This window comes from Phocoena sinus, chromosome 10 (assembly GCF_008692025.1).
Source record: "Phocoena sinus isolate mPhoSin1 chromosome 10, mPhoSin1.pri, whole genome shotgun sequence".
Taxonomy (NCBI): domain Eukaryota; kingdom Metazoa; phylum Chordata; class Mammalia; order Artiodactyla; family Phocoenidae; genus Phocoena; species Phocoena sinus.
The window spans coordinates 42375486-42400275 of record NC_045772.1 but is presented as its reverse complement, the minus strand read 5'-3'; the positions used below and the strand labels follow the sequence as shown (position 1 = coordinate 42400275).

The 24790-nt window shown below is 36.6% G+C and overlaps 1 protein-coding gene across 5 annotated transcripts in view; it reads right to left on the bottom strand.

The window, feature by feature from the left end:
• Positions 1-24790, bottom strand: part of OSBPL8 (oxysterol binding protein like 8) — a 204585-nt gene that overhangs the window by 127547 nt on the left and 52248 nt on the right. For 4 of the 5 annotated variants that reach the window (XM_032644817.1, XM_032644815.1, XM_032644818.1 and 1 more), the window contains exon 2: positions 8139-8239. Coding sequence is in view for 2 of the 5 variants with exons in the window: in XM_032644815.1 (XP_032500706.1) it covers positions 8139-8180 (42 nt within the window). In the remaining 3 variants the exon portion in view is untranslated. Of the gene's footprint in view, positions 1-8138; positions 8240-9807; positions 9957-24790 lie in introns of those variants that run through there. The other variant, XM_032644814.1, reaches the window with a different exon arrangement.

Genomic DNA, 24790 nt, shown 5'->3' with positions numbered 1-24790 from the left:
GGAAGAAAATCCAAAAAAGAGGGGATGTATGTATATGTATAGCTGATTCATTTTGCTGTACAGTAGAAACTAACACAACATAGTAAAGCAACTATACTCCAATAAAAATTAATTTAAAAAAATAAAGTAACATTAATAGTAGGTTTTTTGTAGCTTATTTTATCATGTGAGGAAGTTCACCTCTATTCCTATTTTTCCGAGAATTTCTGTTGTGAAAAAATGTTGAATTTTATCATTTGAAAAAAAGAAAGAAATTATAACTGCCAAGAGGGCCTTAAGGAGATGTGATGACTAAATGTAAAGTGCTACCCTGATGGGATTCTGGAATAGAAAAAGCACATTAGGTAAAAACTAAGGAAATCTGACACAAAGTATGGACTTCAGTTAATAATGTATCAATATGGATTCATTAATTGTATCAAGTGTACCATACTAATATGTTAATAATAGGGGAAAGTGGGTACAAGCTACACAGAACTCTGTACTATGTTCAGAATTTTTCTGTAAACCTAAAAATTGTTCACAATATTTCTGTAAAACTCTTCCAAAAATGAAGTTTATTTAAATTAAAACAAAAAACCACTGCTTAGGAAAAAAGTTAAACTAAGAAAATTTGAAAAACACAAGAATATACAAGCATACACTCCATTAGCCAGCAGAGCAATGGCATAATCACACCTCATACAGTCTTGGAAAAGTGCACCGTACGTTCACTAGAGAATGAGAAACAAAGCAAATAACATCAAATACCACGGTATTACTACGAAAATAATTTTGACCTCACAGATTCTCTGAAAAGATCTTGAGTTCCATAGTCCTGGGAACACACTCCGAAAATCTCCAAGCATAATGGAATACAAAAGATTTCTGGCTTGGAATTCTATTGATATACTGTGTAGACCACTGGCTATTTCTTTTACTATTTCAAAGCTAACCCTTTCTCTAATTTAGCTCCCCAAACTTATTGAAGAGTCCCATTATATACCTTCAAAATGTTTACGTTATATTATTCAAGCCTCTAATAGAATTAAGAACAACTTTTAACAGGTACAAAAGAAAAAAAGATACAATAAGAATCTAAGTGCTCAAACAATAGGAAATACTGAGTGATATTTTCCCACTTGGGAAGTTCAAACATTACAAATATTTAAGTACTGCTGTTAATTTATACTCCTACTGAATTAACAGATCTAAGCAACGATCATCAATGGCCGCTATTATCACAAGAAGAGAGACAATCAGACATTATGTGCCTCCTGATGGTAATACAGAACACCATCAATGAAGTATTCTTGTCATGAAAAATTGAACCTGAATCTGAGCAAGTCTCAGATTAGAACTGTCTACTGACCAATTTGCAAGAAATATAAGTAACTGAAGAACACATTAAACAATCACCATGGGGGCAAATCCAGATTGTGGGAAACGCTATAGGACAAACTACCTTATTTCCTCAATAAACTGAAAAAGGAAAATTAAAAATTGAAAAGGAAAAATCAAAAACAGATACAGGAGAGACTTAAAAGATTAAAAAAGACTTAAGTGGCTTAGGAACCAAGTCCAACACAAAGACAATAAAAAGAAATTTACAAGACAATTAGGGGCGTGTAAGCAATGACTAGTTGACTATATTAACGAATTCCTCATTTTTAGAGTAATAATGATATTTATGGTTAAAGTTTTAATGAAAAGTCTTTATATTTTAGAGATATATACTGAAATACTTATGAAGAAAATGATGTATATGGGATTTTCTCAAAAAAAGTCATGGGGTGGGAAGGCAGGAGTATACATGAAACAAGATTGACCCGAGTTGATAATGCTGAAGATGGGTGATGGGTACATGAGAATTCATTATACTAGTTCATCTTATTTATAAAAATATATTTGAAATTTTATATAATAAAGGCTTCAATAAAGATATCTATTAATATTCTTGCATGTGTAGTTAATATAAACTGCTACAGTTAGAAAGCAGCTATTAGGAAGATGAAGTTATTTTAATATAAAAGACAATAAGTATGTAGGTAATAAATTGGTAACTAAAATTTCTAGTTATTTTATTATTTTACATAAGAAGATCTCTGCAACCTAAGAATTTACATAATTTAGGGCCTTAATCTAACTGGCAACTCCCCAGGTGAGTTGCCCCAGAAGACTACCCAATTTTGGATTATTTGGCAATAGGACCCACTTCTCTAGACTGGGATGCACCAGAGGTTAGTACAATGACTGTGGTAGGCAGAATAATGGCCTCCCAAAGATGTCCACATCCCAATCCCTGGAACCTGTGAATATTACCTTACTTGATACAAGGGACTCTGCAGATGTGATTAAGTTAAAAATCTTGAGACAGGGCAGTTATTCCGTATTATCTGAGTGGGCCCAAAGTAATCACAAGGGTCCTTATAAGAAGGAAACAAGGGGCTTCCCTGGTGGCGCAGTGGTTGAGAGTCCGCCTGCCGATGCAGTCTGGGGGTTCATGCCCCGGTCCGGGAAGATCCCACATGCCACGGAACGGTTGGGCCCGTGAGCCATGGCCGCTGAGCCTGCGCGTCTGGAGCCTGTGCTCCGCAACGGGAGAGGCCACAACAGTGAGAGGTCCGCGTACCGCAAAAAAAAAAAAAAAAAGGAAACAAGAAGATGAGTGAGCAGTAGATGTGACAACAAAAGCCAGAGGTTGAAGTAATAGGAGGAAGTAACCATGAGCCAATGAAAGACTGCAACCTCTAGACACTGATAAAAAGGAATGAATTCTCCCATAAGAGCCTCCAGAATGAACACAACACCTTGCTTTTAGACTTCTGATATCCAGAACTCTAAGATAATAAATTTCTGTTGTTTTAAGCCACTAAATTTGTGGTAACTTGTAGCAACAAGGAAACTAGCATAATGACCAATGGTAAAATTTAATAGAAAAGTCTATCTTAGTTCAAGTATAATGACTTGAGCTGCCTTTTGAGAAACTGAGTTACCTATAAACTACATGTGTTCATGCTGAGGCCGGATGACCTGCTGTCAGGGGATACTGTAGGTAGAATCCTTACATTAGGCAGATTGTTAGACTAAATGATCTCTAAGTTTCCCACAAAGACTAAGGGAAAAAGTAGCCACAGGACTCAGAGGTTTGCAAAAGGCTCTGCTGGTAGCAAAATCTTTGTTAAAGATGAAAAGGTCTCTACTAGGCAATCCTGAAGTATACAGCATTAGCCAAACACTTAGCAGGCAGGTCTCAAAGGATATTCAAATGTTAGATAAGCATATGTACCAAATGTGTTGACCCATTTGTAATAGATGAGATAAGAAACTTCACAGCCCTTCTCCATCCATTCCCACTTTAGGGTGGGGAAGGGGTATCTAATAAGAACAACCAAGTGCCATTGCGCAAGAATACTTTAAGAGGATTAGTAATTGGCATATATAGATAATTTATCATTGAACTTGAATGCATAAATGTCTTAAAGGTCAGTTATTGAGAAATTGTACACCAAAAATACTGTCCTTATAAATATGCTATCACTAAAAATATGTAATATACTAAGTTAATAATGATAATGATGAAGCTAAACTAATAGTACAGTTAACCCTTGAACAATGAGGGTCTGAACTGCACAGGTCCACTTATAGGCGGATTTTTTTCAATAGTAAATACTACAGTGCTACATACAGATCAGTGGCTGGTTGAATTGAGGATACCAAGGAACCACGGCTCCGCATCGAGGGTCAGAGACTATCCTACCCCACTCCCACTAATCATTCAAGGGTCAACTATATTTAAACAAGAGAATAAAAATAGCAACATTTAAAATCTGTGACCCGCTGAAAAAATAATACTTGATGTTACCAAATATTAGGCAATTCCATTAATTTACATGCCTATATACACAAGCTGTATGATGTTGTCAAATGCTATATATAGTAGCTATACTCCTTAGAATATGATTTAAAGCTCTCAGTAAACTCTAATAACATACCAATTTTACTTGACGAGCACTAAATCACAGTAATCATGAAAAATTCACCTAGTAAGTAAGTAAAATTCAAAGTTTCAGGAAGTCAGGTCATCTCTAGGCCCATCAAGAAGATACTCATTTACTACATTCTGAGAATTACTGAACTAAATCACCTTTGCAGTTCCTTCCATTTCAGAAAGCATCTGATTCGAAGTACCCAATTTAAATTATAATCTTAAGCAAGAGTTCCTCAGTTAAGAGTCCCTTATAATACTATAAAGATCTACACATATTTTTAAAATTTTTATTCTCTTCTAAAACGTCAGTTATATAATCAATTTTTAATACAACAAAAGATTTTGACCTCTAATAGACCTCATAAAGTAGTTTCCTCTGGTAACAGAAATAATTTATAAGATATTCAAAAGATATGACTTTCCTTAAGGTAAGGAACATATTCAAATTTTTTTTTAATCTAAAGGTATATTTCACTTATTTAGTTTACTTCAATCTATCAATAAAAATTTGACCCCTACACTTAAAGGATTTCTTAGTGGTTAATTTCCAAAGTGATATGAGTTCTGGACTTTTACATAGTTTTTTAAGACATATATTAAATGTACACTTGTGTTCTCAAGTATATAAGTACAGTATAAAAATGCAATTCATATTTTTCAGTATTTACTACCTAAGACAAACAATACTACCACAAAAATAGAACTAAACACAACTGGAATAATAAATGAGCAAATGAATTTTTTAAAAAATAGAAAGCATAATCTCATATAAAAGAAGAAAATTGAATAAATGGACACTAAAGTCAACTGAGTCCAAGCTTCCACTACCTCACACCAAGACTACGATAGTAGTTTCTTAATTAATATCTTTCTCTCTCACTCCTCTAAATCACCTTATATCCTGCTTCCAGATTCATCTTGTCCACTTTTATAAAAATATTCAATGACATACCACTGTCTACAGAATCAACTTCAAAATCCCTGGTCTGGCACTCAAAGCCTTCCCTAAGTTGGTCTCTATCTGCCATGTTGATCATTATTCTTGTAAACAAACATTCCCTTCCGATCTACCTTCATCAATTTTTCTACTCATTTTCCCCTGAATAAACCCTGCACAATTAATTTCCTGTTTAGCCTTGCCTCTTGCCATCCTCCCTTCTTAGAATGCTCTCCTTGCTCATTCTCAATCTTATGATCCCTATTACTTATGCTATTCAAAGTCTGTGTTCTCTTAAGAAAGCTTCTCTAACTACCCCAGTGTATAACAACCGCCCAATTGTCACAACTTGTATAACTATGCCTTGCTTATGTTCCTCATTTAACACTTAGTAAATGCTATTATTGCCTTATCTATCCATCCCTCTATCTAGTCTTCTCAAAAATAAACATAATTCAGACAGACCACATTGTATATCTCTTAGCATCCCCTTCACTGGGCATAGTACTCTGCACAAAGACTGCATTCAAAAAAGCTTACTAATAATATTCTAAAAACTAGTGCATGCAATCAGATTTTTTACAACACTGCTACCTCATACTGACATACTGCTTTATATTTTCAAAGAACTTTCTGGTTTCACTAGATCATATTGTCCCTCTCAAGTAGGAAGGATGAGTATTCTTGCTTATATATTTTTTATTGAAGTAGAATATCTGCTTCAATATCTTAGGTAGCAAAAATGATATTCAGAGAAAGTGTAAAGCCAAAATTACTCAACAGTGTCGGGCTTTTTTTAATGTGTTTTATTGCTTCTCCTGCCTCTTAACTTTCTTTTTGGAGAGAAGGCTGAATATTAATAATTATATTAACAATAACAATAGTGGCTTTTATTTATTGGATATTTATAACGTGCACAGATGGTAACAGGCATTTTATAGACATATCTCAAATAAAACTCAACAACTCTGGGAGGTAGATATTACTATTATCTTTATTTAATAGATGAGGAAAACTGGAAACCCTCAGAATTTAATTATTTATGCAGGTCATACAACTAAGTGACGGAGCTCAGATTTTAACACACAGCCAAATGTCTACGGAGCCCATGTTCTTATCCACCTCTCCTAGATCTAAACAGTAACTAGCTTAGGCCATGCAGTTCAAAAGTGATATTTTATAAATAGATAACTCAAAGGTGGACCTCAAGATTAGTTTCAAATACAGAATATTTCAGTAGTTCAATTTTTGGTATTATTGTCTCTAAAATGAGCTACAATATTTCATGGAAGAAGCTTAATGAACAACAAGAAGAAAACTGCTCTCGCTGCTTTTTTTTTTTTTTCAACATCTTTATTGGTGTATAATTGCTTTACAATGGTGTGTTACTTTCTGCTTTATAACAAAGTGAATCAGTTATACATATACATATATCCCCATATCCCCTCCCTCTTATGTCTCCCTCCCACCCTCCCTATCTCACCCCTCTAGGTGGTCACAAAGCACCGAGCTGATCTCCCTGTGCTATGGTCTCACTGCTTTTTAAATAACTTGCTCTAACCTCTCAATATCAACAGAATTTAGAATAAAAAATGATTAAAACTTTATCAATATAGATATTCTGATACAGAATTTAATACTATCTACTTAGATATTTACTCTAAAAGGTAACAATAAATTTTAAGCAATTCTATTCAGAAGGACAGATACATAGTCAACATCTTAGTAGCAAAGGAAAGTATTCAGACAGACAGACAGACCTCAGTTCCATCACTTACACTGTGAGCTTTTAGAGAAGACAATTAACCTCCCTGAGCCTATTTCCCTATCTTTAAAAGTGAGGATAAACAAACATCTACCTTTAATGGCTGTTGTGAGGACAGTCTGAAAAAGTATACACTTAGAAAACAGCAGTTGTTATTACTGGTATTTTTACTACCACCAAAAGATTTTAAATATTTTAGCTAAAAAAAACTTAAAGTCCATTAGCATTAAATAAGAAAATATTTATGGTAAAGTAAATATCATGTTCCAAGACAAGGCTTAATCTGAACTTTTTTTTCTGAAGATATAGTGAAAACAAAATAACTACCATCTGTTTTCCATTTAAAATCGCCGTTACAATAACCTTCTTCATAAACCAATCTACGTCCATGTCCATTTTATTCTCTATTAACAAGTTATCATTTTAAAGTTTAACTTTTCTTTAACCATTAAAGAAACAAGTTTGAACCAGAAATTCAAAAAAGGTTGGGACCAAGGTTAACAAAAGTAAACAAACTGCATTGCTATCAATCATTAGACTGATCCTACATTTGAGCCTGAACAAAGGACATTCACTAAATTAAAATGCACAAAACACCTCAATTTAGTAGTGACTCTCAAACTTCATAGTAGTATGAAGACAGAAAACGTTGGCCTCTGCATTATTCCAATAATGTAAAATTTGTCACATAATCTACCATCTAACCAAATCATAGAAGCTATCACCTGGCTACAATTTACCCACTGGCACCTTTACTTTAGGTAATACAAACATCCCTAATAATCTATAAATCAATATTTAATGGAATCTTTAGAAAAGGAGAATTGAAAATGAAATGATCCTAGAGCAAAATGTTTTCGTACAGTGACAAATCATCATTTAATCCACATCCTACTGGTGAATTTTTATTTTTTTTTAAACTTATTGGATAAGGTACACTACCAGTACCCCTACCCATTTGTTTTAATTTCAGAATACAATTCAATCACAACACAAGGCAGCAATATTTATTAAATCTTTATACTTTTATATAAAGAATATATGTGGCAACTGCTCTTAATTCTGAATTATTTTAACTGTTTCATTCTATCTACAGCTGCACATGATGTGAAATTTACAGGCATTTAATTTCCTTAACTGTTAACAACCTCTTGATTTCAGTAAGGCAAAAAGTTTCTTGAGGAAAACAAACACAAACTATTACAGTATGTCTTACACTATATGGCTGAGAAAGCAAGGGAAAAGAGGTAGGAGATAAGGCAGAAATAGCAGAAAACTGGGTTATGCCTTAACAAGCTTTAAACTATCTGTAATTTTCATATCAACAGAGGAATTAAAGTACTATTTTAAAATACTTTTTTTAAAGTTTGTTTTAAATACATTTTTAAAATAAAATGATGGCTTACATCAAACACTTTCCAGCTGTAGATGATAGTACCTTATTATGCTGTATTTGAACCACTCACCAAAGTTCGGTCAGGTTCTCCATCTGCCAAACCAGCCTCCATAGTGAAAGAAGATAGGTTTACACTTCTCTTTCCATTAATATTTAGTCATCCTGTAAATCCTAGAAGAAGAAAATCATATGTATTAGTTCTGGTATAAAACTGTGATAAGTGGGAAATAAAGCGTTAAGTATATAAGGAGAGAGAAATCATTTTAGGCTGAGGTTATTGGGAAATCCAATAATGGAAAAAAAAAACAAACAGATTTTGCCATGCACCTTGAAGAATGGTAAAAGTTCAGCAAAAATGAAAGAAAATATTCCAAGTGAAGAGGACTAGCAAGAGCAAGGTTAAAGATATGAGACTGTTCAAAATGTGAAAAGATGATTGAACCTACTTATAACTAAGGAAATAAAATTAGATATTTTTTTCATTATTACATTGGCAAAAACTAAAAAGTGTGCTACCATCCAATGTTGGTGAGAACATAGGAAAATAGATGTTCTCATGCACTTCTGTGATAAGAATATAAATCAGAACAATTGGGGAGAGGACAATTTAAAATATACATGCTTTAATCCAGCAATTGCAAGGCTAGGAATTATTCCACAAATATATTATACAAACGCACAAAGACATAAATAAACATATCCAACGAAGTAATAGGTGAGGAAAACTGGAACCAGCCTTAATGTCAATCATTAGGAGCTTGCTTAAATTATACTACATACATACAATTGAAGAGCATGCTGCAATTTAAAAAAATGACTTAGTATCTGTATATACTAAACTAGAAAGAAGACCACAACACATTAGGTGGAAAAAACAAAATGATAGAACATAATATATAAAATACTCTTTTTGTTTCTGAATTTTTCATTTTTACAATGAACATGTACTACTTTTATACTTCTTTTTATTTTGAAAAGTCTTAGAAGTAGGTCTTCATCACTTTTCTTTTGAGCTTTTTAACTAACAAAGCCTCCAAGATAAACTCCTATAGTAATTATATATATTCAGAAGTCTCTAATAATCACTCTAATAATTCTTCCTTAAAACAGCTAACAAAATTAAAACCAAGAAATAGGTACACTTCTAGTCATTTCCTGGAGTTCCAAATCATTTTCTTGACTTTGCAAGTGTAAAAGGCTGCACTGAAATATAAATACAGGATGACCCATCCTGCGGATACGAGTCAGCCTCTTTCCCCAGCCAATCCTGTCATTGTCCAATGGGCTCGTGAACAAAGTAGCCACCATGGTCGGGATGCAGGTTATGCATGGGTTTAGCAACATGGACCTCCACTCACCAAGACCAACCTGGCTACTGCCACTGCTGAGTGCCAAAACTACCAGCAGCAGAGACCAACACTGAGTCCCCAGTATGAACTATTACCTGAGGCGATCAGCCAGCTACCTGGTGACAGGTTGATTACACTGGACTGCTTCTATCATGGAAGAGGTAGTACTTTATTCTTACTGAAATAGATACTTAGTCTGTATACAGATTTGCCTTCGCTGCACAAAATGCTTCTGCCAAAACTACTATCCGTGGACTTACAGAATGCCTTCTCTACCCCTCCTATTGTTCTACAAAGCACTGCTGCTGATCAAGGAACTCATTTCACAGCAAAAAAAAAAAAAACAAACAAAAACCTGTGGCAATGGGCTAGTGAATTCACTAGTCTTACCATATCATCCTGAAACAGCTGGCTTGATAGAACAGTGGAATGGCCTTTTGAGGACTCAGTGAGAGGACCAGCCAGATGGCAATACCTTGGGCGAGGATCTCCAAAAGGCTGTATATGCTCCGAATGTCCGATATATGGTGCTGTTTCTTGCATAGCCAAGATTCACAGGTTAGGACTCAGAGGAAGGAAATGGAAGTGGCACCACTGATTATTTATTGACCCACAAGCAAAAATTTTTGTTTATTTATTTTTATTGAAGTATAGTTGATTTACAATGTTGTGTTAGTTTCTGGTGTACAGCAAAGTGATTCAGTTACACATATACATATACATATTCTTTTCCCTTACGGTTTATTACAGGATATTGAATATAGTTCCCTGTGCTATACAGTAGGACCTTGTTGTTTATCTATGTTCTATATAGTAGTTTGTATCTGCTAACTCCAAACTCCTAATTTATCCCTCTCCCACCCCCTTTTCCCTTTGGTAACTGTAAGTTTGTTTTCTATATCTGTGAGTCTGTTTCTGTTTCATAAATAAGTTCATTTGTGTCATATTTTAGATTCCACATATAGGTGGTATCATAAGGTATTTGTCTTTCTTTTTCTGACTTACTTCACTTAATATAATCATTTCTAGGTCCAGCCATGTTGCTGCAAATGGCATTATTTCATTTTTTTTATGGCTAAGTAGTGTTCCATTGTGTATATATACCATATCTTCTTTACCCATTCATCTGTCAATGGATATTTAGATTGCTTCCATGTCTTGGCTGTTGTAAATTGTAATTAGAGTTTTCTCTGGATATGTGCCCAGGAATGGGATTGCTGGATCATATAGCAACTCTATTTTTAGTTTTTTAAGGAACCTCCATACTGTTTTCTATAGTGGCTGCACCAATTTACATTCCCATCAACTGTGCAGGAAGGTTCCCTTTTCTCCACACACTCTCCAGCATTTGTTATTTGTAGACTTTTAAATAACAGCCATTCTGACCAGTGTGAAGTGGTACCTCATTGTATTTTTGATTTGCATTTCTCATACATAGCGATGTTGAGCATCTTCTCATGTGCCTATTGGCCATCTGTATGCCTTCTTTGGAGAAATGTCTATTTAGGTCTTCTGTCCATTTTCTGATTTGGTTGGTTTTTTGTTATTGAGTTGTCATGAGCTGTTTGTATATTTTGGAAAGTAAGCCCTTGTTGGTCACATTGTTCACAAATATTTTCTCCCATTCCATATATTGTCTTTTCATTTTGGTTATGATTTCCTTTGCTGTGCAAAAGCTTACAAGTTTGATTAGGTCCCGGTTGTTTATTTTTGCTTTTATTTCTATTGTCTTGGGAGAGTGACCTAAGAAAACATTGATACAATTTATGTCAGAAAATGTTTTGCCTATGTTCTCTTCTCGGAGTTTTATGGTGTCACATCTTACATTGAAGTCTTTAAGCTATTTTGAGTTTATTTTTGTGTATGGTGTGAGAATGTGTTCTAACCTCATTGATTTACATGCAGCTATCCAGCTTTCCCAACACCACTACTAGCAAAAATTTTTGTTTTCTGTCCCCACAACCTTATGCTTTGGTGGTCTAGAGGTCTTAGTTCCAAAGGGAGGAACGCTTTCATCAGGAGACACAACAGTGATTCCACTGAACTGGAAGTGAAGCCTGCCACCTGCCCACTTTAAGCTCCCCATGCCTTAGAATCAGTAGGCAAAGAAGGAACTTACTGCGCTGGCTTAGGTAATTGACTCTAATTACCAAGGGGAAATTGGACTACTATTCCACAATGGTGGTAAGAAAGAAAATGTCTGGTTATCGGAGATCCCTAAGAGCATTGCTTAGGACTACCATGCCTTATGATTATATTCAATGGAAAACTACAATAGCCCAACAAAGGCAGGACTACTACTGACTCAAACCCTTCAGAAACAAAAGTTTGGGTCACTCCACCAGGTAAAGAAAGAACTATGGCTATCTGAGGTGCTTGCTGAGGAAAAAGGGAATACAAAATGGGTAGTGGAAGAAGGCGTTTATAAATACCAGCTACCACTACATGACCAGTTACCGAAATGAGAATTATAATTAGTTATGAGTATTTTTTCCTAATTTCGTTATGAATATGTTTCTGTGTGTAGGCATCAAATAACTGTTTTCTTTCCTCTCATCTCCTTGTCATATAACATAAGATACACTGACTTTACATTATAGTATTTAAGTACTGTTAAATATTTAAGTTATAGGATATCAAGGAGAGTGAACATCACCCAAGGACTTTGCAGCCTACCCTGCAATTTCAGGCTTGCCAGCCCCCACAATCACAGAAGCCAACTCCTTAAAATAAAGCCACTCTTTCTCCCCCTCTCTCTTTCTGTATACATGTATATCCTATTGGTTCTGTTTCTCTGGAGAACCCTGACAAATACAATATGTATGTGTGCATTCATATCTTGTCCATATAAATATAGATATATATATCTCATCGTTCATTCTCACCGCCTTCTGTGCTCTCCTTTGTATCCTCTGTATCACAAAAGCTAAAAGTATGAGAACTCCACTTTGCAAATATCTTTGCCCCTGGAATTTATGTGATTTACATTCAGCAAATGCAATGCATTTGCACAATATATGGAAGGCAGAAGAGAGACAGAAACAAGGCCATTTTTCTTCTGAATGCAGTAGACACCTGGACTTTAACAGACATGAGGTTTTACAGTAATCACCAAATGCTCCCCTGCCAGTTCGCTATGTTGGTACTACCAGGCAGCCATAATCAGCAGCAGCAGTGACTAATCTGAAAGCTTAGAACAGCCTTTCAGGCTCCAAACCTCCAGTTTTTCCAAAAAATTTTAAGAATCTAATTCCCCTTACTAATTTCCCTTTTGCTCTAAGTACCTATAGTGATTTGTTGTCCTCAATGAACCTGGCCTGACAAATTTTTTAAAAACTAAATATTTAAAATATATTGTACAGGCTTCCCTGGTGGCACAGTGGTTGAGAGTCTGCCTGTCAATGCAGGGGACACGGGTTCGTGCCCCGGTCCGGGAGGATCCCACGTGCCGCGGAGCGGCTGGGCCCGTGAGCCATGGCCACTGGGCCTGCGCGTCCAGAGCCTGTGCTCCGCAACGGGAGAGGCCACAACAGTGAGAGGCCCGCATACCGCCAAAAAAAAAAAAAAATATATATATATATATAGTACATTAGACAGTAATCAGGGCTGAGAAGAAAAAATTAGGAAGTGAGCAATTATATATGTCACAGTAGTAGGGAGGATTTTAGATAGGAATGACTGAGTCAAGATCTCAGTAACATGAGGGGGTGAGTTGCTCAAGTATCTAGAAGACCCTCCCAGGCAGAATAGGAAACAGCAAGCACAAAGACCCTAAGGCAGGAGTATGTGGCATGTTTAAAGAACAGCAAGGAGACTAATATGGCAAGTGGAATAAGGAAGAGAGCAGTTAGCAATGAGAACAGGAAGATAACTATGTTCCAAATCATAGAGAGCCTAATAGGACAGAAGGACTTTGACTTACACTCTGAATGAGATGGGAAGCTATCTTCAGAAAGGAGAGCAAAGAAATAACAGAATCTAACTTATGCAGGACCACTCTGGCTGCTGGCTGAGAATAGATTACAAATTGGAAGACCATTGCTATAATCCGGGCAAGAAACCATGGTGGCTTGTGCCAGAACAGTAGCAAGAGGTGTGGTGAATAGTATCAAATTCTTTAAATACTTTGAATATAGAGTCAAAAGGATTTGTTGATGAACCAGATGTAGGGTGTGAATGTAAAGAGAAGTGGAGGTAGAACTTAGGAGGTCTGTGCCCTGAGCAACTGGAAGAATGAAACTGCCACTCACAGATTTGGAGTACATTATGGAAAGACTTGAAGAGGAAAGAGATGAATATCAGGAGCTCCTTTTGGATATATTCACTTTGAGATGCCAGTTAGACATCTGAATAGAGATACCAAGTAGACAGTTGGACCTACGGATGTGAGGTTGAGGAGGAGCAGTCAGGCTAGAAATGTAAACTGAGAGTCAGCATATAGATGCAATTTAAAACCATAAGACTAGATGAGATCTCCTTGGGAATCAGTGTAGACAGAAAAGAGGACTGAGTTCAGAGCCCTGGGGTATTCAATATCAAAGAATCAATATTTATAGAATAAATGAATAAATCCGAATTTTTGCTTTTCAATTTTCAGGTCAACTCAACATAATTACCTTATGTAAAGACAAAATTACTCTATATAAAAAGCAATCTTGAGAAAGAAGAACAAAGCTGAAGGTATCATGCTCCCTGACTTCAGACTATACTGCAAAGCTACAGTAGTCAAAACAGTATGGTACTGGCACAAAAACAGACACATAGATCAATGGAACAGAACAGGGAGCCCATAAATAAACCCACTCAACTATGGTCAATTAATCAACGAAGGATGCGAGAATATACAATGGGGAAAAGACAATCTCTTCAGTAAGTGGTGCTGGGAACATGACAGCTACACATAAAAGAATAAAATCAGAACATTTCCTCACACCATATACAAAAATAATTAAAATCAAAATATATTAAAGACCCAAATGTTAGACCAGAAAACATAAAACTCCTAGAAGAAAACACAGGCAGAACACTCTTTGACATAAATCGCAGCAATATTTTTTGGACCTGTCTTCTAAGGCAAAGGATACAAAAGCAAAAATAAACAAATGGGACCTAATTAAACTTAAAAGAGTTTTGCACAGCAAAGGAAACCACTGACAAAATGAAAAGACAACCTACTGAATGGGAGAAAATATTTGCAAATGGGGTTAATCAGTAAGGGGTTAATAAGCTCGTACAACTCAATGTCACAAAAAGTAAAATAATACCACACAATTAAAAACTGAGCAGAAGGCCCAAATAGACATTTTTCCAAAGAAGACATACAGATGGCCAACTGGCACATGAAAATATGCTCAACATTGCAAATCATCAGAGAAATGCAAATCAAAACCACAAGATATCACCTCACAATCTGTCAGAATGGCTATTATCAAAAAGACCACAAGTAACAAATGCTGGTGAGAATGTGGAGGAAAGGGAATTCTTTTACACTACATGTAAAAGAATTCCAACTAATGGTGGGAATGTAAATTGGTGCAGCCACTAAGTAAAACAGTATGCAGGTTCCTCAAAAAACTAAAAACAGAACTACCATATGATCCAGCAATTCCACTCCTGGGTATACACCCAAAGAAAACAAAAACACTAATTTGAAAAGATACATGCACCCTATGTTCACGGCAGCATTATTTACAATAGCCAAGATATGGAAGCAACCTAAGTATCCATCAACAGATGAACGGATATGGTATATATACATACAATGGAGTACTACTCAGCCACAAAAAAAGAATGAAATTTTGCCCTTTGCAGCAACATGGATGGACCTGGAGGGTATTACGCTCAGTGAAATAAGTAGACAGAGAAAGACAAATACTCTATGTTATCACTTTTTGTGGAATCTAAAAAAATAAAACAAAAAATGAACACAACAAAACAGAAACAGACTCACAGATACAGAGAACAAACTAGTGGTTACCAGTAGAGAGATGGAAATGGGAGGGGTAAGATAGGGATAGGGAATTAAGAGGTACAAACTACTATGCATAAAATAAGCTACAAGGATATATTGCACAGCACAGGGAATATAGTCAATATATCATAATGACTTTAAATGGAGCATAAACTATAAAAGTTTTGAATCACTATGTTGTACCCCTGAAACTAATATAATATTGTAAATCAACTACATTTCAATGAAAATTTAAATAAAATATACAATGACAAAAAGGAAATTTCAAGTAGTAAAAAAAGTCCAAACACCCTAAAAAAAAATTCAGCACTGAATATGATAACTGTAGTTTTTCTGTAGTTATCTTCATCCAATTAAGAAACTTCCCGTCTATTATAATTTTCATGAAAAGTTTAATTTATATTTTTAATGACTAGGCACTAGTTTTTGTTAAGTACATTTACGACTCTATTGAAATGAATGCATGTATTTTTTCCTTTGCTATCTTTTTGTGATTATATGGCTTGATTTATTGAATATTAAACCTTTCTTGCATTTCTGGAATAAATCACACTGGAACATGGAAGAAAAAAGCAAAGAAGACTCACACATATACACACAGTAAAAATCAAATCATAACATGACTGAAAAAAGGGAGCAGTCCTCAAAAAAGGAAAAATAGAACACCAGGGCTTCCCTGGTGGTGCAGTGGTTAAGAATCCACCTGCCAATGCAGGAGACATGGGTTCAAGCCCTGGTCCAGGAAGATCCCACATGTCACGGAGCAACTAAGCCTGTGTACCACAACTACTGAAGCCTGCACTCTACAGCCTGCGAGCCACAACTACTGAGTCCATGTGCCACAACTACTGAAGCCCGTATGGCTAGAGCCTGTGCTCTGCAGCAAGAGAAGCCACCGCAATGACAAGCCTGTGCACCGCAACAAAGAGTAGCTCACACTCGCTGCAACTAGAGAAGCCACGCACAGCAACGAAGACCCAACACAGCCATAAATAAATAAAAATTTATTTTAAAAAAATAGAACAACCATATAATCTTGCAATTCCACTCCTGGGAAAATATCTGGAAAAAAATAAAAATGCTAATTCAAAAAGATACATGCACCCCAATGTTCATAACAGCACTATTTACAATAGCCAAGATATTGCACTTGGGAGCAACCCAAGTGCCCAACAACAGATGACTAGATTAAGAATACGTGTGTGGTGTGTGTGTGTGTGTGTATATATATATACATACATATATATACAATGGTGGTGGTGTGTGTATATATATGTGTGTGTATTTTTACATGCAACGGAATATTACTCAGCCATAAAAAGGACGAAATTTTGCCCTTTGCAGCAACATGGATGGACCTAGAGAATACCATGTTTATTGAAATGTCAGAAAGAGAAAGACATATACTGTGTGATATCATTTACATGTGGAATCTGAAAAAGAATACGAGTAAATGTTTATCCAAAACAGAAGCAAACTCACAGATATAGAAAACAAACTTGTGGTTACCAAAGGGGAAAGAGAAGGGAGAAGGCACAAATTAGGGGTATGGGATGAACAGAAACAAACTACTATGTAGATACGCAACAGGATATACTGTATAGCATAGAGAATTACAGCCATTATCTTGTAATAACCTATAATGGAGTACAGTCTGTAAAAATATTGAATCACTATGCTGTACACCTGAACATAATATTATAAATCAACTAGACTTCAAAAAATAATAATAATAAATTAAAAATTAAAAAGGGAGCAGGAAAAGAAAGATAAGTGCCCTAAATTCCTCACTGTTGAAAAAAGGGAGTTAAGATAAGAGACACTACTAACATATCAAGAAACAAGTTTTTAGTATTTCTTTGAAATCAAACACTAGAACTAAAAACGTGTAACAAAAAATCCTAGAGGGAGAGGGTGATTGACTGGAAGCTTAAGGTATAAGCATACTAATTTCCCCATCTTTCAGAGTTGAAAGCTAGAGATGTTTAAATGATAATAAATCTGGGAATAAAAAAGTATATTTTTTAAAGGTAAAACAGTAATTAAACACAGACCTAATGGTGGTAGGCCCTAGGGAGTAGGCTTGAAGAGAAGAAAGGCAGTCTCCTATTTTAACTCCTTTTAAACAGTGTATGTTGCTTGTATAACCAAAAAGAATGTCTACGTTTTTTGTAAAAGAGTACAGTGCATCACAATCCTGACAACTCCTTTCTCCAAATTGCCAAGCTAAAGCTAGGCCTGCATCCCAATTTGAACATAATTACTAGCTAAATTCAAAGTTTAAAGAAGACTCTGTTCCCTCTTGTGCTCCTTTGTTATCAGTACTCTAGACATTGCTTAGGGAACTGGTGCCTCACTGTCTATTTACACTTTAACAAAGTTCCTAGAGGAAGAATTTTTATAAAAATCTTCTCTATTTTGGGCTTGAGTTGTTATTTCAGTCACAGAAAGAACGAAGGAGCATCTGCTAATGGCTTTAACATATGTCATTTAACCATAACAACCTCATGATGCTATATTGAATAATGGCTGTCTCAGTTACAAGTTGTATACAATTAGGTTGTGGCTTCCTATCTCACAGGATGCCCCAGAAGTTTTTTGTTTTGTTTTCTTAAATGCTTAAGTTATAAAAACAAATATGCTCTAAAGGTAGAATGCCTATCAATGAATATACCATACTTCTAAAGAATAGCACTACCTTCCTATCACTGGAAATTAGGATTAAATTCACCAATCTTAATCTCATTCATTGTCAACTTGATTAAAAAATTAGATTGCAAATAAGAGTAATTTGGTCTAGCTAGTCTGAACTAATCTACAGTATTTACACTAGGTTAAATACTAAAGGAAAGTCTAATATAATGAGAAATTAATTACACAAATGTGACAGGTCCCCAAAAGCAAGCTAGCACCAACATCTTATTCATAAGCAGTTTAAAAAAAAAAGTATATATATATATATATATATGCACATGCGCACGTGCGCGCGCGCACACACACACACACACACACACACACACACACACGGACTGCTTTATTAAAGCAGGCTGTCTATCCAAATGGCTTCCATCAAAATTATTGTAAAACAGTGTAGTACATATTTTTCATAAAGTATATTAATATTTTGGCACCTATGAATTAAGTTAAAGATTTCCTCCATTCTAAAATATAACAGCAATGATAATGATGGTAATAAGACTGGGAGGCAAGCAAAAAGCTGGAATGGGCAAGGGGGAAGCAGGATAGGAGTGTGCAGGGCAAATTATCCTACTGTGGCTGTACAACCCCAGGGAGACAGATGAGGAAGACATGTCAGGGAGACAGAGAGAAGAAACAGACTGAATGAGTCAGACCAAGTCTTGGAAGAGGGAAAGGCATTAAATTACCTAAGGATATAAAGATGAAAGGAAGGAAAATATCTGGATGACTCCTCCTATCCGGATTTCTCTGGAGTATGTAGGTATGTAGGTATTCTCAAAGCACTGCCCCTCTTAAAAAACCCTCATTAAAATTACATTATTTCACAAATATACTATGCCTATATGTATGTCTATTTCACAGTGATTATAATCTAGTTTGCATTTATCTAATGACTGCCTGACAACATATTAAAGCCCAATCAATTACTTAAATTCTGAACTAGAAGGGTGTCCAAATACTTTTTCTATCTCTGATTTGTAAAATTCATTGAACAGTTCAACCAGATGCACTATTTTAGATAGATATATGTGTATATAGATGTAACACTGTGATTTTTAAGAAATGTATGTAATTGGTCATTCAAATGACCTAATATATATATTTCAGATATATTTGGTCTTCATCCACGGTTCCTGGCTCACAGCTCCCAAAACCCTTGGAATCTTCTGGACAATAAGAATAATGGGGTAATATTCAATCTCTTGTCCTCAGTTACTTAAAATTCTTCAGGGGAGGTGACTTTTGGATCCCACCCAAGGGTGGGGGCTGGTTGCCAGGAGACCCAACCATGCGATTAGAGGGTTGGAACTCTCAGTCCCACCCCTTGATTTCCAGGGAGAAGAGAAGGGCTTGAGATTGAATCAATATCCATTGGCCAATGATTTAGTCAATCATGACTATGTAACGAAGCTTCCATAAAAACCCAAAAGGGCAGCTTTTTGGTCCCCATTTTTCCCCCCCGAGAGCTTCTACTTCTGGGAACCAGACTTCCCCGTGCTACCATGCTGGGCTCCAAGCTCCGCAAGGACAGAAACTTCTTCGTTCAGGACCTTGTGCTATGTATATTTTTATCTGTCTGTTGATTTGTATCCTTTAATATCTATTTATAAAACATCAATAATCTAGTAAGTAAACAGATTTTTCTAAGTTCTATGAGCCATTCTGGCAAATTAATCAAACCCAAGAATGGAGTCATGGGAACCTCTGAGTTATAGCCAGACAGTTAGAAGTTCAGGTAACAACTCGGACTTACAACTGGCATCTGAAGTGGAGAATGGTCCTGTGGGACTGAGCCCTCTACCTGTGGAATCTGATTCTATCTCCAGGTATACAGTATCAGAAATCAGGAGAATTCTCAGACATCCTGCTGGTGTCAAAAAATTGTTTGTTGTAGTGGGGAAGCCTATACCCACACCCACACCCACAAAATGAAATCAGGTCTGGGAGCCCTTTTCAACTTTAATCATCCATACAAGTGACAAGGGTTACTTATAAAAAGCACAAAGAAAAATGTACTAAAGATTTTCTCGATCTGTTGCTTTACAAAATACACACTGTTTATGTAGAGCCCAGCCAAAATTAAACTGTAAGCACTTTGCCCAGAGGAAAACCAGTGTTAGCCTAAGTTCAATGAAAACCAGGAAATCACTATTACTAAATTTCTGGCAAGGTACAAAACAAATTCCATTTCCCATTATCTCTAGACCAACCACTAATATACATAATTCATAAAATTTATGGTTTATAAATCCTTAATACCTACTGTTGCTTCATCATCAGTTATATTTCCTTTGTAGGGCTCAAAACACATTCATCAAATATTTATTTACGGGCTTCCCTAGTGGCGCAGTGGTTGAGAGTCTGCCTGCCGATGCAGGGGACACGGGTTCGTGCCCCGGTCCGGGAAGATCCCACATGCCGTGGAGCGGCTGGGCCCGTGAGCCATGGCTGCTGAGCCTGCGCGTCCGGAGCCTGTGCTCCGCAACGGGAGTGGCCACAGCAGTGAGAGGCCCGCGTACCGCCAAAAAAAAAAAAAAAAAAATTTATTTACGTCTTGTCCCATAGGAGACACCGTTCTAGATTCTGGACATATAAAGAATACATATCCTATCCTAGCTGAAAGAGAGCAAAATAAACTAGTATACTACTACGTAATGAGCCTATGACAAACGAATGTGCATGCTGTTACCTTCAGGAGCACATGAGGATATTAAAATCAGATTTCTGGATGTGGTAGAGTGAGAGTACCCCCGCCCTCCCAGAAAAAAACCCTTGCAAACCCCTTTACATTAAAAGCAAACAAATTAACTACCAGAAATAAAATATATAAATGAAACTAATATTAATTAAATAATGAATGAATTAATTAATAACCTAGTATTAATTAATGAAGAACATTTCATAAATATTTACAATCTTTGCAGAGGCTCCGGACACGCATGCTCAGCGGCCATGGCTCACGGGCCCAGCTGCTCCACGGCATGTGGGATCTTCCCAGACCGGGGCACGAACCCGTGTCCCCTGCATCAGCAGGCGGACTCCCAACCACTGCGTCACCAGGGAAGCCCAATATTTACAATCTAAAGTGCTTTCTTATACAGCCTGTTTTGAACTTAGGTTTATTTTTTTAGGTTCATTTGTTTCCTTTAGACTTAGTCAAAAACAAAACTAGTTTACATGATCTTCCAATTGACATATAATTCTACAAAAGAATAAAGTAAAAAAGAGGGGCATTAGAGGAGATTGGTTCAAGATGGCGAAGTAGAAGGACGTGCTCTCACTCCCTCCTGCGAGAGCACCAGAATCACAACTGCTGAACAATCAACAACAGGAAGACACTGGAACTCACCAAAAAAGATACCCCACATCCAAAGACAAAGGAGAAGCCACAATGAGACGGTAGGAGGGGTGCAATCACAATAAAATCAAATCCCATAACTGCTGGGTGGGTGACACACAAACTGGAGAACACTTATACCACCAAAGTCCACCCACTAGAGTGAAGGTTCTGAGCCACACATCAGGATTCCCAACCTGGGAATCCGGCAACGGGAGGAGGAATTCCTAGAGAATCAGACTTCGAAGGCTTGCAGCATTTGATTGCAAAACTTTGACAGGACTGGGGGAAACAGAGATTCCACACTTGGAGGGCACACAGAAAGTAGTGTGAGCATCGGGACCCAGGGGAAGGAGCAGTGACTCTATAGGAGACTGAACAAGACCTAGTGTTGGAGGGTCTCCTGCAGAGGTGAGGGGAGGCTGTGTCTCACCGTGAGGACAAGGACAATGGCAGCAGAAGTTTTGGGAAGTACTCCTTGGCATGAGCCCTCCCAGAGTCTGCCATTAGCCCCACCAAACAGCCTGTAGGCTCCAGCGCTGGGTCGCCTCAGGCCAAACAACCAATAGGGAGGGAACCCAGCCCCACCCATCAACAAAAAAGCAGATTAAAGTTTTACTGAGCTCTCCGCACCAGAGCAACAGCCAGCTCTACCCACCACCAGTCCCTCCCATCAGGGAACTTGCACAAGCCTCTTAGATAGCCTCATCCACCAGAGGGCAGACAGCAGAAGTAAGAAGAACTACAACCCTGCAGCCTGTGGAAGGAAAACCACATTCACAGAAAGACAGACAAGATGAAAAGGCAGAGGGCTATGTACCAGATGAAGGAACAAGATAAAACCCCAGGAAAACAACTAAATGAAGTGCAGATAGGCAACCTTCCAGAAAAAGAATTCAGAATAATGATAGTGAAGATGATCCAGGACCTCGGAAAAAGAATGGAGGCAAAGATCGAGAAGATGCAAGAAATGTTTAACAAAGACCTAGAAGAATTAAAGAACAAACAAACAGCGATGAACAATACAATAACTGAAATGTAAAATACACTAGAAGGAATCAATGGCAGAATAACTGAGGCAGAAGAACAGATAAGTGACCTGGAAGACAGAATGGTGGAATTCACTGCTGTGGAACAGAATAAAGAAAAAATAACGAAAAGAAATGAAGACAGCCTAAGAGACCTCTGGGAAAACATTAAATGCAACAACATTCGCATTATATGGGTCCCAGAAGGAGAAGAGAGAGAGAAAGAACCAGAGAAAATATTTGAAGAGATTATAGTCGAAAACTTCCCTAACATGGGAAAGGAAATAGCCACCCAAGTCCAGGAAGCACAGCGAGTCCCATACAGGATAAACCCAAGGAGAAACATGCCGAGACACATAATAATCAAATTGGCAAAAATTAAAGACAAAGAAAAATTATTGAAAGCAGCAAGGGAAGAACAACATACAAGGGAACTCCCATAAGATTAACAGCTGATTTCCCAGCAGAAACTCTACAAGCCAGAAGGGAGTGATATACTTAAGTATATCATGATATACATGATATACTTAAAGTGATGAAAGGGAAGAACCTACAACCAAGATTACCCCACCCAACAAGGATCTCATTCAGATTCGATGGAGAAATCAAAAGCTTTACAGATAAGCAAAAGCTAAGAGAATTCAGCACCACCAAACCAGCTCTACAACAAATGCTAAAGGAACTTCTCTAAGTGGGAAACACAAGAGAAAAAAAGGACCTACAAAAACAAACCCAAAACAATTAAGAAAATGGTCACAGGAACATACATATTGATAATTACCTTAAACGTGAATGGATTAAATGCTCCAACCAAAAGACACAGGCTCCCTGAATGGAGACCCATATATATTCTGTCTACAAGAGACCCACTTCAGAACTAGGGACACATGCAGACTGAAAGTGAGGGGATGGAAAAAGATATTCCATGCAAATGGAAATCAAAAGGAGTAGCAATACTCATATCAGATAAAGTAGACTTTAAAACAAAGACTGTTACAAGAGACAAGGAAGGACACTACATAACGATCAAGGGATCAATCCAAGAAGAAGATATAACAATTATAAATATATATGCACCCAACATAGGAGCACCTCAATACATAAGGCAACTGCTAACAGCTATAAAAGAGGAAATTGACAGTAACACAGTAATAGTGGGGGACTTTAACACTTCACTTACACAAATGAACAGATCATCCAAACAGAAAATTAATCTCCAAAACAGGAAACACAAGCTTAAATGACACAATAGACCAGATAGATTTAATTGATATTTATAGGACATTCCATCCAAAAACAGCAGATTACACTTTCCTCTCAGGTGTGCACGAAACATTCTCCAGGATAGATCACATCCTGGGTCACAAATCAAGCCTCAGTAAATTTAAGAAAATTGAAATCATATCAAGCATCTTTTCTGACCATGATATGAGATTAGATATCAATTACAGGGACAAAAATGTAAAAATCACAAACACATGGAGGCTAAACAATACATTACTAAATAACCAAGAGATCACTGAAGAAATCAAAGAAGAAATCCAAAAATACCTAGAGACAAATGACAATGAAAACACAATGATCCACAACCTATGGGATGCAGCAAAAGCAGTTCTAAGAGGGAAGTTTATAGCAATACAATCCTACCTCAAGAAACAACAAACATCTCAAATAAAAAATCTAACCTTACACCGAAAGGAACTAGAGAAAGAAGAACAAACAAAAGCCAAGTTAGTAGAAGGAAAGCCATCATAAAGATCAGAGCAGAAACAAAGAAAACAATAGCAAAGATCAATAAACCTAAAAGCTGGTTCTCTGAGAAGATAAACAAAATTGATAAACCATTAGCCAGGCTCATCAAGAAAAAGAGGGAGAGGACTCAACTCAATAAAATTAGAAAGAAAAAGGAAAAGTTACAACAGACATAGCAGAAATACAAAGCATCCTAAGAGACTACTACAAGCAACTCTATGCCAATAAAATGGACAACCTGGAAGAAATGGACAAATTCTTAGAAAGGTATAACCTTCCAAGACTGAACCAGGAAGAAATAGAAAATATGAACAGACCAATCACAAGTAATGAAATTGAAACTGTGATTAAAAAATCTTCCAACAAACAAAAGTCTAGGACCAGATGGCTTCACAGGTGAATTCTATGAAAGATTTAGAGAAGAGCTAACACCCCTCCTTCTCAAACTCTTGGAATTGCAGAGGAAGAAACACTCCCAAACTCATTCTATGAGGCCACCATCACCCTGATACCAAAACCAGACAAAGATACTACAAAAAAAAGAAAATTACAGACCAATGTCACTGATGAAAGTAGATGCAAAAA